General features: G+C 38.1%; 2 protein-coding genes across 3 annotated transcripts in view; one reads left to right on the top strand and one right to left on the bottom strand.

The window, feature by feature from the left end:
- The first annotated feature begins 2533 nt into the window (after window positions 1-2533).
- Window positions 2534-3358, top strand: Pfdn5 (prefoldin 5). Its single transcript, XM_076910048.1, has 2 exons — window positions 2534-2840; window positions 2995-3358. The coding sequence occupies exons 1-2, from the start codon at window positions 2636-2638 to the stop codon at window positions 3264-3266; spliced, it is 477 nt and encodes a 158-aa protein (XP_076766163.1). The 5' UTR covers window positions 2534-2635; the 3' UTR covers window positions 3267-3358.
- A 1189-nt stretch (window positions 3359-4547) lies between these two features.
- LOC143423988 (uncharacterized) overlaps window positions 4548-16598 on the bottom strand; it is a 41265-nt gene continuing 29214 nt past the window's right edge. For both annotated transcript variants that reach the window (XM_076895754.1, XM_076895745.1), the window contains exons 2-6: window positions 12992-13194; window positions 8148-8283; window positions 5652-5785; window positions 5167-5401; window positions 4548-5095 (exon numbers count right to left, since the gene is read on the bottom strand). In XM_076895754.1, the coding sequence (XP_076751869.1) occupies window positions 5019-5095; window positions 5167-5401; window positions 5652-5785; window positions 8148-8283; window positions 12992-13126 (717 nt within the window). In that variant the 5' untranslated portion in view covers window positions 13127-13194 and the 3' untranslated portion in view covers window positions 4548-5018. The remainder of the gene's footprint in view (window positions 5096-5166; window positions 5402-5651; window positions 5786-8147; window positions 8284-12991; window positions 13195-16598) is intronic.

Consider the following 16598-nt stretch of genomic DNA (forward strand, 5'->3'; position numbering starts at 1 on the left):
ACAACCCTTAAGAGCTAACAACGTCGTTCAAAATCTGTTGGATTTAATTTCCCGCGTTAAAAAAATTCTCTTTTTGATTGCAAATTCGACAAAGCTTTTCTGCGAAGCATATCTATTCAAACACCGCATCTGCAACGTATACAGTTGCATCAATTAGCTTTTAAGGGTTCATTAAGAAAAAATATAGAGGAAATAATCTAATTTTATCAGAAATACAATATCGCAAGCTATATGCGTATACAATAAGGACAAAAGGTTCGAGAATAGTAAAAATTTCTTATATTTCGTTAGTCGTTGAAATGAGTTGGGGTATATTTGAATTTGACATTAAAATTTGGAAACCTTCCAGTTGTAATTCGATAATAATTTTAATTTTTCGTGTAAACGATTGAAAATGATATCACAACGATATTCTAAAGCATGCAAGCATTACTTGCAAGAGTTCTTTTACTACATAATTAAACGTATACCATTTTAGGAATAGAATTTATTGAATAAAAATGGAGACATTTATTTAAGCAAAATCAAGAAAAAATGGTTTATGTATATTTTTCTAATTATTTTTAAATTTGACTTTTCCAAAACCTCGTTGTTACATTAATACATGAAAAGTAAGTCCAACAAGCAAATGATTGACATCACATTTTAAATACGATAGAAACGTTTAAATGTCACACGTCTGAAAGTAGTACTATAGAGAAAAAGAGTTGTGTAATCGTCGTAGAGAAGCTGTCCTTATTAGCGACAGTTGATAATGTAATAAAGTGTGTGAATATATGTTGTATAACGCAGTAAAAGAACGAAAAAAAAAACAAAAAAATGAAAAATCTACCGCGTCTATATTAAACTCTATATAATAGCGTTGTAAAACTGTTAACATCGCACAGCTGCCCTTCGAAACACTATGTGCGCGTGACGCATACAGATGCATCTGTTGAATTCCTATTCAAGATTATATTATATTTTAAATAACAAACTGTGCTAGAGCGAGATTTACGCAGGTACACAAAACAATAAGAGTTATGGCATAAAATGGAAAATGAAAATGCTTCATTACGCAAATAAAAAATTTCTTAAGTATAACAATTGCTGACAACAGCTTTTGGTTAAAGTAGTAAATCATAATTAATTAATTAAAGTGTACGAATCTATTGTGCATTTATAATGAACATTTATAACCTCTAGCATCGTTAATTATTTAAAATATATTAACAACTTTAACTTTTGTCAGGGGAAATGAATTCTCAGAGTACGTATTATTTGATTATCTGCAGCTGTTAAAAGAAAGTTCATTTCAGAAACAATTAATACATTTTTGTTCAACAATTTCATGAACTCTTCATTTAGAAACAACGAAAACTTATTGCTTCAAAAACACGTTCGTACTTAATGGAAGTTCGAACTCTCTCGTTTGTTTAATGGTTTAGTAAAGTAGTAACACATCACTAACACACTTCAAAGGAATGAAAATGAAAGAAATGAAAATGAAAGGAATCATTGAATAATACAAGCTAACCACAGAGTGCATAATCATTAAATCGGCATGTACATAGCTACGATAATAAAGAAATATTAAACCTTTAGTACAATTCTTTTTCTCATCGTATACTTTCCTGCAAGTAATTAACACACATACGAGTACGCGAGTATGTGCAGATTAATAGCAAGGATTATATATACTTAGGGAGCATCGCAAAGTACGTATTACGACGTAACAATTACGTGGTTCCAAGCACACAGTACTGGGATCGATAAAAAAAGGATTTTAGAGGAAGTAGATACATGTAAGTAAGGTTTCTCTCTAGTGGTAGAAGATGAACTTATTCCTCAGTAACTACTTATATATTTATTATATTATATAGTTGACCAATAAGTATTGTCGGATTTCCGTAGTAAGTTTCTCGAGATTGATAATGACCAAATACATATCCATGCTAATTGAAAATAATCCTCGTTACATGAGAGAGAGAGAGATTGAAGTTTCAGTGAAGTTTCAGTCGACCGAATTTGTGAATTAGTACAGAAAGGCTGCAATAATGACATACAATTTCTTTAAATAAACTGGTAAGACCGATGAGAAATAAAATCGATTTACACCCTCATTTCCGACTGAAGGGAAAACCAAATCACACATCCATTTACCGAGCCATGGTCATTGAAAATTGAGAATGAATTGGTATATTTTTCTTGTCATTTTATTTGTTAATTTAATATTTGAAATATCTGGTTTGATAGTAAAGTTTAAAATTCTTTGCGGGCAAAAATTCTCATTTACCAAGTGAGACAGCACAACAAAAAGTTGTGTACTAATAATCGATACATTGTTATGAAAATTTCCTGTGTTTAAAAATTACCGAGCTTTCTTGTTGAAAGCTCTAAAATTAGGATTTAATTGATCCAATGTTCCAATAATATTTGCATGGTCATTTAATAAAGCCGATAATGTGACGACCTAACTTAACGACTTGAAATTATATAAACTGCATCGCCACCTAGTATACCTTCTCAACAACACTACTGCAGTTTAATTTTGTCTAGTCTGCGAGTAATTCCGGCGTTGACCGTTTTTGGTTCTACGGTTGGAACGTGTTTCAATCGTTTGTTTAAACGTAATTTTTAGTAAAAATAGCTTAAAATGTCAGAAGTTTCAATGTCAGAGGCGCCGCATTTGCAACAAATAGATCTAACAACTTTAAGCCTACAACAACTCACGATGTTAAAACAACAATTGGACCAAGAACTTGGTGTATTTCAAGACTCGTTGCAAACATTAAAAATTGCTCAAAGTAAATTTCAAGAATCAGGATCATGCCTCGAGAAGATTAACCCATCTATGGAGGGTGAGATTTCATTAATTCTCTATTTTAGAAATTCTGTTAGAGAAATCTATTCAGGTTCCAATATTTTATTAGAGGTTAGGAAATAATGAGGTTAGAAAGATTAAAGGGATGTGTTATATACATTTTTTAACGTAAAAAACTGAAATTGTTTTAGGTAACGAAATCCTCGTACCCTTAACCGGCTCGATGTATGTAATGGGGAAGCTAATGGACACCAATAATGTGTTAATTGATATCGGAACTGGTTACTATGCGCAAAAGAATCTTAAAGATGCGAAAGATTACTTTGACGGAAGAGTGGCTTATGTTACTGGACAAATGGAAAAGATTCAGCATCTAGGTCTTGAGAAAAGTAGAGTTAGGGATGCGACAGTAGACGTAATAGAAATGAAACTTCAAAATCAAATGCAAAAAGATGAACCATAAAATTATCATTGCAAAATTAAATATTCTTACATAACTTGTTCTTTATTTGTACAAACTTGTACTGGTATCATTATTAAATTCATTCTTCCATACTTTTATTAAAGTATAAGAGAAAGAGTTATCTAAATTTGATGCTAACTTGATGATCTTTCGTATATTGCTTTGCATTATTATCCAGTTTATATTACGTAAAGATAGACCATTCGTTAATTTATTGGTACAATTCGTTTCATGCATATATGTATAAGGTGGGCAGTATATAACTGACTAATTTGAGAATTCTACTTTACGAGACCTACGATAGTGACTAAAATAGTCTTGCGAATCTGAAATTAATGCATTTTCTACCTAGATCATTTTTACATTACTTGTAATTCATTTATAATTGCTTATTGCTTTTTAATAATATGAAAAACTATTTATTGTAAAAATGAATATTTGAAGTATAAAATGTATAGTTGAGCAACGCAAAATTTTGGTTAATGTTGTGCCTTTGTAACTAAATGGTATTTTGTATTTTATTAAAACAATGTATGCTTAGATATCCCTTATATAATATTAGTACTAGTTTTGTCCCATAATATTTCTATTAGCGTTAATAAGTATTGTAAAACAACAAATTACGAGAGAAATGCGGAATAAAAATTTAGTACTTACATACCACGACGCGATGAAATATACAAACAAGAGGATCTCGATTAATTAGGTTTATATCATATCCAGAGGTGGTAGATGTACTTATATTACACTTTACACATAATTAAATACTTTACTAAATTACAATACACAAGGTATGATACGCGACATTTAACTTAACAAACGTACCGCACAACCGTCGAAGAGCAACTGATGAATACGCACCGATCCAAAAGGGCGCAAAATTCAAATTAGACAGTTGCGTCTATATTACAGTTCCATTAACATCAACTCCAAATATTTGGAAACGAAATTAATTCTTAAGCCCAAATCAGTTCGATGAGATAGTTATGAGTTTTATCTTTAACATTTGTTTAAAAAAATGACTTATAAGAATGTTACAGATATGTGAATTCATTTAATTAACAAATTAATGCGATCAAATTCATATTCAAAGTTATCTTAAGCGACAAAATTGTTTCAATTCATTCCAATTGTTTTTTTCGTTGAAGAAAAAAGAAAACAGAATTATAAAAATTAATTTGTCTTACCGGCCTTCAGGTTTCTACACTTAACTGCATCAGGATCATTTGTTCGGAAAGTGATGGAGTAAATGTACGATTCGAGGGAGGAAAACAGTTGACGTAACGAAGGTGAATTATTTATTTGTTTGTCACTTAAATAAAACTCCATTCACAAACAATAACAGCGTTCACCTAGAAACGTGATTCGATACATTCTGGTAGCTACAATGTTATGGAAGAGGTATCAAAATCATTGTCGGAGGATAGAAAATACGATACAATAGTATTCAAATAAGTTCTCGAATATTTTGGCGCGACACATCGTCGATCTAATACATAATATTATGACGTATTATTCCGGTTATAAATTCGTCTCGCTGTAATGAGACAGCGCAGGTCGCAATTACACTTAGATAATTAGCTAAATTTTTATCCTATTTACACGAATAATATACCGTCGATATTAATGTTAACGAAAAAATTTTCGCTCTTTTCTCGTCGCACTTAATAATTTCAAAATTTTACAAACAATTTGCCCTCTCCATTTCGATACAGTCACATGCTTATAGGGTGAATAACGGGTTCATCGTTGTTATCTGAAATTGCACAGCAACAGCGTAATTACGGCGTTTAAGAAGAACCAATCTTCAAAATGTTTCGCTGCAACTCCTGAAACAAACGAGACGGTGTACAAGACTGTGGAAAATGTTAATTGGCATCAAATATTCCGGAGAACGTACCAATGTAAGAGGATTCTCGAGTTCCTAGTACAGATGCCAAACGTGGCCGTTCCTCGGTCAATATAACATCGGCTTGTTTTTTATACAAATGAAAGACATTGGCGTGGCAGACAATGTGTAACTTTCCGTTATTGAAGTGTTCTTGCACAGCTTCGAAATCCAGTCCTGCGATAGTCATTAACTGCTGATTGACACCTAGTTTGTCCGTTATGTTCAGGACAAGACTAGAGTTCACCTACAATGTAAAATTCGATTTATGAATATTGCTTAAAAAATCTTCACAATCAGTATAAGTCGTATCAGTACAATTCTCGTGGTAAAGTCTTTTTTATTTATCGTTTTCCGGAAAGTTTCATCAAATTGTTCGGGGAGCAACGAAATGTGATTCAAAAAATAGATGGCATATCGATCCGAGTTAGGATGATAATTTATCGCGAGTGCCAGGGAGCAACACCTCTCGAAAGTTTCTACATTCATCAACCTACCGGTTCCCCATTGACAGTCCACGTCACATTCGCCGGAGGATTTCCCGAAGGAACAGTGCAGTTTCCACGCACCGTCTCGCCCACTGCATACCGTGATTTCTCGACTCTTACTTGAGGATCGCCCTTCGGGAGGCCTGAAATTTATTGAATTCCTTAATAATAGAAAACGAACTCGTCACAAGATAGTTAGCCTTCGTTTCAATATTCAGTGGCCACTCTACTTGTTATACTTCCTCTGTGACGAGAAGAATTCAGTCTGGAATTCATACCTTTCTCATTAAAAGAATTCCACTTTTAACAATAAGATAACGTTATAACAATATTCGATAGAAATGAAAACATATCTATGCCACGATATAATTGAGGATGAACTTTCTTGATATAAAGTTAGGTATTCTTCGTCGTCCTATCTAAAGGAATTGAAACGACACAGCTGCGTCTCTTTAATATTTCATTCCTGTCTCTTATACGACTCGGCATATTTTAAAGTTCTTCAATGAAAAGTTGCTACTCATTACGAAGATATTCACCAGTTTTGCATAGAATATACTTTTTGCGTAATTAGCGATTCTAACGTACGCGCTTCGTTAAATTAATAATTGAGATCGTGAATTGTCGAAATGGTGAAAGATCATTTCTGTGAGCTGGGCTTTCTATATCTGGGATTGTACATTTACATTCGAATAGCCTTTCTCCGTTTAAAAACTGAAATGATAGAGGAAGAATACCGACCAGTTGTTCGATTTGATATATCGTTGTTCTTTAAATTTCAAGAAAGCAGGAACTCACGCGCCCTTGTTAGATGAGATCAAAGATACATTTTCACCCGACCTAACTGGCAACGAGGTATCCCGTATACATAACGCGCGTCATGTATGTACATCTCGTGGGATCATTATACCGTCCACAGAAGGTAGTCAATTTCCTTCTAGCGGTAGCGAACTGTCAAAGAATTGTCTCACTTCGGCTGAATGACTTCCGCCTGGTAGCCAACCCTTCGGTTCTGAACCTGCGCTATGCTCTCAAGGACACAACCGTTCGAGATTACCATTTTGAACTTGTTTGGTAATGTTGTGGATGCGGGACGATCATTCCGTCCCGTGAGAATGGAGAAAAGGAAGAAAAGCGGACTAGAGAACGTGTCCGAGGGATACAAGGCGAGATTCGAAGGCTCGATCTAGTATCGAGTTTTTACGAGCGATCCGTGATCGGAAAGGAGAGGCAATCACCTCGTCTCCTCAAAGAAGAATTGCTACCGTGGTTGTGGCGTCGTTAAGTCGACGTTCAACGAGAATACGAGACGGTGGGAACGAGATCTCCGACATGCACGCTATCCTTTGCCCACTGTATCCTTTCTCTACTTTTCGTCTCGCTATTTTGTCCTTTCTAACTACGTTTTAATTGGCCGCGATTACGGCGACAATGCTGCTCATCGTGCAGGGTAATCAACGAGGATAATGAAAGGCGGTGGTAAGGATTGAAGACGCCGGGGCGAATCGATGAAAGAGTAACGGGTCACGATTCAACTTTTGATTTGTCACAGATATTCACGTGCCCCCGAGATACCCGATGCTTTCATTGAAGGTTAACAGTGCACACTGAAAGCTCAGCCCGCAAAGAACTAGATGAAATGATTCTGAAAGGGAGTGAGGTTCTGTTTATTGGAACGGAGCTGATAATTAACAGTAACTCGGTTAAGAGAGATGTGGAAGATAAATGACGAGATGAAAGAACCGTGTTCGGTTATTTAATGAGACCGACGAGATCTACTTTTTACTCGAGCGTTTTCCTTTCTCGAGCCCCAAATTATCATCTATTTTATTAATATATAATTCTGCAGTTTGGTGAACTCTGTTAAAATGAAGTATCTCTGCTCGCAACGATTATTCGTACGATGTAAAAGCGAAAAAGTCATACGCGAGAAGAGCAACGGTTAATATTGACAACTCTATACATTACCAAGGGAATAAAGAAACGTTGAAATAATATATTTAGCTAATGCTGAAACAGTGCACGAGAGAAAGTAAAAATACTAATTGACCAGGAAATGCTTAATGATCTGGCTAGTCTAACCTCTAGGTAACCGTGATTTATGCATATTATTTGTATCCCGAGAAGAACTTCATTTCACATATTTTTTTTGCGAATACTAAACGAGCACTTAATGTTACACTGTTGTATCATTTCTTAATGTTCCAACGAACAAATTATCCCCTCCGGCCGCATTATTTATATTACGACTAACCAGGTACACGGATATCGGAAGCCGTTAATGCCTTTTCGCAGTCCCAATGCGACTATACTTCTGCTTACAGAATTACCTCATAATTGCAATTTTGCATACTAATGAAAAATGGAGATACCATAAAATCCACTTGTTATATGTACATTTTATAAAATGTTAACAAGAATACTTATAAAATAATTGACTCTCGACTACTATAATTACTGCTATTTAATCTCTGTAAGAATGAAAAGTAAAATCATAATACTTACTAGCCACGTACATGTAAGCAGAGACCAGTATAGTATTAAACGATGGAGAATCGCCGGAGACTTCGCAGCGATATTTTCCGGTATGATTTGGTTGCACGTCCTTTAAAACAACGCGATGCGCATCGCTTCGATTTTGCTGTAACGTGATTTAACGTAATATGAGTAAAGGAAATTGGATAATTGCACCTGAAACAAGAAATTGATAAACGTGATTAAAGTAAAGGTAATCATTTACTTTCTAAGGAAACTAGTCTAAGGAATTTCTTCCCGATAACATAATCTGCGATTTATTATGGTTTTCGAGATATTCATTTATCTATTGTGAAAAGTGTATCTTGTAAATCGTTCGACGCACTCATAAATATGTTTCCAACATTCACACAACAACAATATACAAATGAAATATAAATCTGGAATCGCTATGTACGGGGTTGCAATGTAAAATAATTGTGTTGGTATAATTTATCGATGCACTTCAAATGAAATTGTCACGAGATAAGATAAACGTATATTTTTTGCTGAACGCCACGGTAATTGAATTAACACAACATAATTGAATCAATAGCGAAAAATATCTGCTATACCAAGCGATCGATTCGTGCCCCTGTGACTCATCGAACGTGGTTCGAGTGAATTCAGCATCGATGATCACAGGGTAGTTCAAACGCTGCGAACGAAGCGTGTACCATTTATTGCGGATCGATCGCACTTATTCGCTCCCTTTGACATTCTCGCACATTCGTCCGTTCATGACAAACAATATGTCACAACAACGATTAATTACATGTTGCCAGTGGCAACGTATAAATCACACGATCAATTTTCCCTGAGTGGCGTAGTGTTTGTGGTGTGAACGTCCTCGTGTTTCACTGTTGTCAGATATATTTAAAAAATACTTTGGTGCTACAACAACTGCGTACAATTTTTCAATATACTTTAAAAATACTTCAACGAGTCGTATATATTATTTTTACTGTTTTGCACTGTTTCAACGCAGCTGTGCTACCAATGGAATGCTATCACAGAGCAATGTAACGTATCGTTGGAATTCCTGCGGGTGTGTTAAAAAAGTTGGAAGGCAATTTTCATCGAAATAACAAGGCTGGCTTCGTCTGGAGGGTAACTATGGTCGATCCATTTCTAAGAACCCCAAAGCGTCTCAATTTTTTAGCGCGCGATGTATAATTTTCTACACCGATGGAAAGTGTCGATCGATCGCAAAATATTCGTTCACGCGTTCGAAGAACTAACTACACCGGAGAAGTAGAAAAACGGGCTGCGCAGAATTACGAATGAAACGTTTCGTTGGGAAAATAAGTGGTGTAGGTCGAATATGTGCAGTCACGCATCGGCGGCGGCCGTGTACAGTATTTTACACCACGGCTCCCTGGCTTACACCGATTCGACAATTCGCTGCTGGCCACCGCGCATAAATTCATCTCGGCTGACTGATAATTTTAATAATGTTACTGGTTGCGAAACACAATACGATAGTGCCCGATAGCCCCTCCAGTCCATCCGCTTTATTTGCGTTCACCAATTGTATCTACGATACAATCATTATTTTATACATGTTATCTGTGATTCCTCGAAGCTATGTTTCCATGTGAGAAGCTGCTGGTGCGAGGAGTCTATCAGTTTAATGCTACCAACGCGAGTGGCACAGGGATATGTTTTTCTAATTTTTAATCAGTTTTGAACCGATTCAGTGCTTCACACGACGTCCATGTTATAATTTGAGCAAATATTTATGTTATAATAGAAATTTCGCTCAACTCCCTTCTCAACGTTTACCTTTTTCTCCTCGTCAACCTCCTCTTCTTAAAATCTGCCCCATATCTTGTTATTTTATTTTTTTTTCAAATCAGACGTTTAATTTCTCCGTTGATATGCTTGTTAATATTTTGTACTTATCTTGTGTCTCTATATTCAGAACCTCTATACTTTTATGGCTCTTTTCACTTTGTTTGCATAGCCTTCTTGCCCTGCTTTATAAATCGACAGTATACCGCGTTACTCCCCAGCCACCCTCTATCGCTTCCTTTTCCCAGAGCTCATTTAGTATACTCGCCCAACCTCTAAACACCTCAACCGGCATTGTCTTGAAAAATTCAATTATCACACCTATCCTTCCTAGGGGTTTTGTCGAACTTTATTTTTCTGATTACCTCCGCGACTTCTACATGATTAATACCCCCACAATTCACTAATTTCTTCCGTTATTCTGAATACCATCTCTACCACGTCTACCAGGTAACCTTTCCTACTTCGCTGTCGCTATAGCGAACCACTCCAGTGGCGGTTGCTTAAGTGCTATACCCAGTTCCTCTTTGGCATTCTTATCTCTGGTTACTCTGTTTCCTAGATCCCAGTCCTCGCGTTACTCCCTAAAATTTCTTGGCTTTAGCGCTTTTCCATTCCGCTCTACACTTGTTCCGTTTGCATTATTTGCTTTTTATTGCGTTAAAAGCTTTTAACCCGGATCTTCCTTGTGCGTAAACCATCCTGCCCTCCTCCTTTCTTGTCTGCTGGGATTTCTCGCGTAGCTACTACTTATCTCAACCCTCAGCATTCTCTATCGTGCTATGATCGGGCGAGGGTGCTTGCTCTCGTTCTCTCGCATTCGCCACCACTTCCCACTTTCGTTAATCCGTATTTATATTCGCATTAAAAAGCGGCTACTCCTACGTCGTATCGCAATCTCTGTTATACCCAGCGCATTTCTTCTTCGATAGCGGTATGTGCGCGATTTATTGGCCCAAAGGCTGACCGTGCTTTCCGTCGGTGAAATCTAATTGGAAAAGCATTGTGCGCATGAGATCGCACAGCCAGTTGGTCGTTCGATCGACTGTACTGGTTCCTATACATGGGATTCGTGCGGCCACGCAAAGGCATTAACAGATTTTCAGCTCGCATCGTATCGTTGATTTCGCGGTACCCGCTCTTTTCCTCTCCTTAATGCGCGTTCCGCGCCACATCGTACCAGTACGTGTGCCGCTTAGTGTTATACCATTTATAGGATCAAAGAATGCTATCCTTTCTGCGCGCGACAGAAGCTTTGAAGCAGCAGAAGTTTAATTGCACAGATCTCGTGGCTTACTGGTGCGGTTGAGTTAAAAATAATTTTTCGATAATCTGTTCTGAAACTGGCACGTTGCCCCTTAATTATGCACAGATTTGCTTGTTCTGGGGAATTTCTGGTAAATTCCAGAAAAATTACGTATACCATTCGCAGTATCGTTGCGTTTAATAGCTTAATTAACGAATAAATTAATTCCCCTCCGCATCGAGTAATGCAATTTTAATTGCACGCGTTTTTGATGTATTTCAATCGTAGAATCGGTAAGATCATTCGGAGGATCGTTCCAAGTTTTCGTTAGATTAATTAAGCTGTCTAGGAAAACACGGTCTGCACCCGGAAGCTTCGAACAGTTTCAACTAATCAGGATAGTTCTTCCGGATCAGCCGGCCGTAGCAACGGTACATCTCGCTTGGTCAGCAGTGTTTGTGCACGCTTTTAGCAAATTAGAATGTGACTGGTAAAATTTTAACGTTTCATCGATTGCCGATGCGCCAGCGTGAAACCCGTTTTCCTCAATTTTCCTCGAGACACCAATTCCGCGCCGATTACCCTTTACAACGCCTTTTATAATACCATAGAGGCGCTTATTAATCCATCGACGAAGCCAGAAGTCTCGTAACGTTTTTCATGAATTATCCCGCAATGAAATTTGCTAAGAAATACCTGGTCTATGAAATTATATTTTCCTTTTTTAGATGTAAAGGAAATCCTTCATTAGTATGCCGGAGGATGTACTTTCGATGAAATTTGCATTCAATCGGAAACTAATAATGAACTGTCTAGGATATGAACTATTGTCTGGAACAGGAATGAGCAATCCGTGGGCCTTGCGCGACCCTTGGAACAGTTGCACGCTTCCTGCCTGCACACACCTTAATCATACCAAAATGCACCTCGAGCATAACAGGGAATGAGTTGCAACTGGTGGCCTAAAAAGTAGAAGCCGCCTCGCAATCGTAAACGAGATTGACAAGCGGGAATACTCTTATTCGTCCAACACGATTATCCCGTTTATTAGCGAAAATACAAAGGAAAATTTGCGCGAGCGTTTGTAGGGTGCAAACTACAAGGGATCACGGGGAGCGCATTTAATTACTCAAAAGTGGCGGCACATACGTCCGTACACAGTTTGTCAGGTACAGCTATATAACAAAGTAGGACATGAATGGTACTAACAAACTTTCACGGTTGGCGAAACTTGAGGAAATATAATCCGTGAGACTCACTTCCGTTTCCTCGGTTCCCGACGATTGCACGTCAGGTGCGAATGTAAAACGTGATTCGCGCAGGGTCGCCTTCCAACTTTTAATAAGTAAGAAATTCACCGAGTGTTTCTACCTCGGAATAACTTGGCGACAATTCGCTGAGTAGCGTCCGGCGGGTTACTGCTACGAAATCTCGAAACTGTCTTATTTAACAGACTTTAATTAATGATGCGACCGATTCCTCGTTAACGTTCACAAAATTCGTTCAGTTGCGAATGGAAGGCAGGCGATGGAACTTATGAAGGTGCGAGTAAAACATTTAAGACGTAATTGGGTCAGTGATTAAAAGAAAAATGGTACTACGGAACACAGGGGATTGTGAGCAATTTATTTAACCCCTCCGCGGTGTGACGAAGTAACGAGGGGGACGAAAGTGGTGATTTTTAAAACATTCATTCGACTTGTCCCAGTTTACTTGGAAACACACTGCGAAGGGGTTCGTGTAATATTTATTCGCTTTTAAACACGATACGAAACTGTGAAAATGTAACACTCACGAGAACTTTGGCACCCAATTCTCCGAAAACACGTATCGGTGGCATTTCTTTCGGAATGTATCGAAAAAATTCAGGACCCTTGTACCACTTGACCGTGTATAAAGTGTCTGATTGTAGATCGTATCTGCAGCTCATATTGACTGTCGTGCCAGCTGCTACGGCCAATGGAATATCGATAGATACATTGCGAAGTCCGCGTACACCTGAAAGTAAAACAAAACAGCATGACTTCCGGGCTAGCACCTACGTGAACGTATGAGCCGTCAATTTAGCTTCCCGTACGTGATTAGGCTGGCGTGCCCCGGGCAGATAACAAAATTAATCCGACAGAGATACATGAACGTTTCTTTCGCGAGTTAAGATAGCGACAAGCATTTATACCGTGATAACTTCAACAGACAAGTGCTTAAGGAACTTGGTGCGTAAGCTTAGCAATGTCAGCACCGACGTTAGTCACCCTTGGGATTACTTTCACAAGGAAAGAATTACGCGGTGGGGCAGGAAAAGTTTCGGCATCGGCGTCGACTTTTAAATTTCGCCTTAGGGAACTCTGTAGCTTATTACTTCTTTACATATATAATAATATGCACTTCTCCACACTCCCCGGTTAATGCATGTATAAGATTATTCGGAACTCTCCGCCCCGTTAAATTATAATGACGGAAAAGTTACATCCTCGAGGAAATCCCGAACTCTATCTTCAGTTGTACGAATTAGAGTTTCCATTTCCTCGCGGTAATGATTTTTTACGTAAAGCATGAAATATTATACGCTGTAACGCCACCGTGTTATTTGCAAACTGAAGGATATTGCACATTTAAATAAATATAGTCGGACGACGCAATTTAATTCGAAAAAGACGGTAATGCAAATACGAACGAAAGAAACAGAGACGCGTAATTCCGTAGCTATGTATGTTCGTACATGTTTGCGCGTGTATGCAATGCTCTGACGTAAATTCTAGTTGTAATGAAAATTAAATTTTTAGATTTCGTTCAAATTGAATAGAATGCTTTACAATCGCATAATATTAAAGAAGTAATATGAACACGTACAATATTATCAGAGTTACGGATAATTTTGTGAATTGTTACATTACGATCATATGTATTTAGAATATTATTTTCTACTGCAAGAATTTTTGTGCAAATCACTTTCAGAGTGGTCCAGAGTCGTAGAAACGTAGAAGATATAATCGACACGTTTCGCTTCAAAATACACACCTTGCGGTACAATAAGTACGGACAGCGAACGTTAAACGGTTTTCAAATTTTTCCTTTTCCTCAACTCAATCCAAACGTCTGCGCCGCATGTTTAACGGAGCGACGAGATTGCATTCACATGTTGCAACTTGTATTTATGATTAGACTGGTAAGAGAATGCATATGCGATGTCAACGCCTATGGCAATGTTTGTACATCCGTGATAAGAGGACACGGCGTATTCCTAGCTCAGTTATCGCCAACGGGTTGAAAAGTTTACCCGTTTCGTTGGCATTTCGGCTTAAGGGAGGAAAAATCTGTCGCAAGTTAAACGTCTAGCTTGAGGATTTTAGAGATCAGCGGGCGATGTCTACGTGAGTGGCATTTACCGTGCCGGACTAACGTTCCAGTTCCATCGTTAATTAAACGTTTTTCGTCGATATACGAAACTTGTTAGTCGTTTATGATGCGGTGCACGCACACACCTTTGTCAGCCCTTTATGGTTAAAAACGAAAACCAGAGAATATCATCCTGACACCAGTAACATTCCATTTCGAGTAATAAATTAATTCGTCACAATTCGTTTTATAATATCGTCTAAAAGCACTCATTTGCCATTTTATATAGTAGTACTTACTGTTTCGTAATAATAGGTATTTCTGGTATAATGCCAGCGATGTTAACTATTCGAGATAAACGAAACTGCGAGCTTAATAACGGATACACAAAAGCTAAATGGAAACTATTCCCAGCTAAAAATAGCTAATTCAGAATAGATGGAAAGGAAAGGGTACGTAAATCTAATGATACAGTACAGAGAGCCTTCGAGTACTGTTGCAAGATGAAGTGTTATTAAATGCATCTGTACGAACATACCGATCATTAGCTTTTTTTGCGTTCATGATTGAACTGTTAACGCATAGGAAATTGCCAAGCTGCGACATAATCAGATAAAATTATAGATAGAAACGAAGCATCATTCACCTCGGTCATTTCCTCATTATTATATCCTTCATCGCCTGTACGCTTGATACATCGTTCGCCCGTCTTAACGAAGCAGTTCGATTTTGATTTCGCGTAATTACGCGCGGATCTTGACAGGCGTCGAATTATCGTCAGCCGCGCGGATTATTTCTTTATTACCAATTACGCGATATACACCGCCCAAATATGTAGTCGGACGTTCGACTCGAAGAGACCTTCGATCACGGTTCGCGCGATAAAGTTTTCAACGATGTTAGACCACGATCGAGGCCTGTAATTGTAATTGCGGGGAAATCGTACACGTACAAGGTCTTTAGCGCGTATAATCAGTTGTTTGACTGGGTACTCCCTCGGTGGGGCGCAGACGTTCACTCCCGCAGATCGTTCTAGCGAGATTTAAATACCTGCTGCTCGCTAATCACCTCGCTAATCCTTAATTACCGCCCTAGCCCGATTGTTATTCGCATCACGGCTCGTGGAACACGCACCTTCCGTTTTTGGAAGGTGAAACCTTCCCATAAATAACAGTACCCCGGGACAATGGCGTCGCATAAATTCGCTACCTATATATCAACCCCTTGCCCTTAAATTATCGCCGGAATAATAGGGCAAGCGGAGCTAGATCCCAAAATCGTTTTCCTTCACGACCACTTTGCCCAGTCCCTCGTCAAATTGCTCACCGAAACGTTAAACACCGACCATTGGGATTAGCTATACTACATTCTGTTATTTGGCTCTCGAGTCCATTCCAAAGGTCCTGCTTTTATAATTACGGTAAATTTGATAAACGATCGGTTCGGTATGCGATCACGAAACGCGAACCTGTCGGCGATACCTATTACACGTTATTGATTTCTAACCTGTTATTACAGTTTTTCATCTGTAACTAATCATCCTTATAATCGTTATAATCGGCTAGTTCTACGCTGTATCAAGAGCAGCTGGCGCACTCGCTGTTCGAATACGTTTCACGGCAAGTCGGGTTTATACTATTTTCTGTGCTTACGAACCGCATACGCGGTAGCTGTCAGACGCGAAATAAATTGCTTTCAAACGTTCAGTTGTCCGGATGAAGATTTCGCGTCTCTTTAACCGCGCATTGCCCGCAGACTCTTAATCAGGCCTTAATTACTTATATATTTCAAGGGCCGTGTAGCCCCTCTAAAAAGTCTTCCCAGCATTATGCATATCCTTGGCGAGATCCCCTACGGCCGCGAAGACGGAAAAGCCAAAGGCGTAAAGAGCTTGTACTTTGAAATGAGATCCCTTTCTTTCTTCAGAACTCAACTAAATGAAACTCCATCCCTGATACACCCTCGTAGAACCTTTTATTGTTTCGTGAAAGATGAGAGGAAAAAGACCGTGTGGAGAAGGCCTTTGAAAATATTTGTTAGAAAGAAAAGATCGTACCATGAACAGT

Source organism: Xylocopa sonorina, chromosome 1 (assembly GCF_050948175.1).
Source record: "Xylocopa sonorina isolate GNS202 chromosome 1, iyXylSono1_principal, whole genome shotgun sequence".
Classification (NCBI taxonomy): domain Eukaryota; kingdom Metazoa; phylum Arthropoda; class Insecta; order Hymenoptera; family Apidae; genus Xylocopa; species Xylocopa sonorina.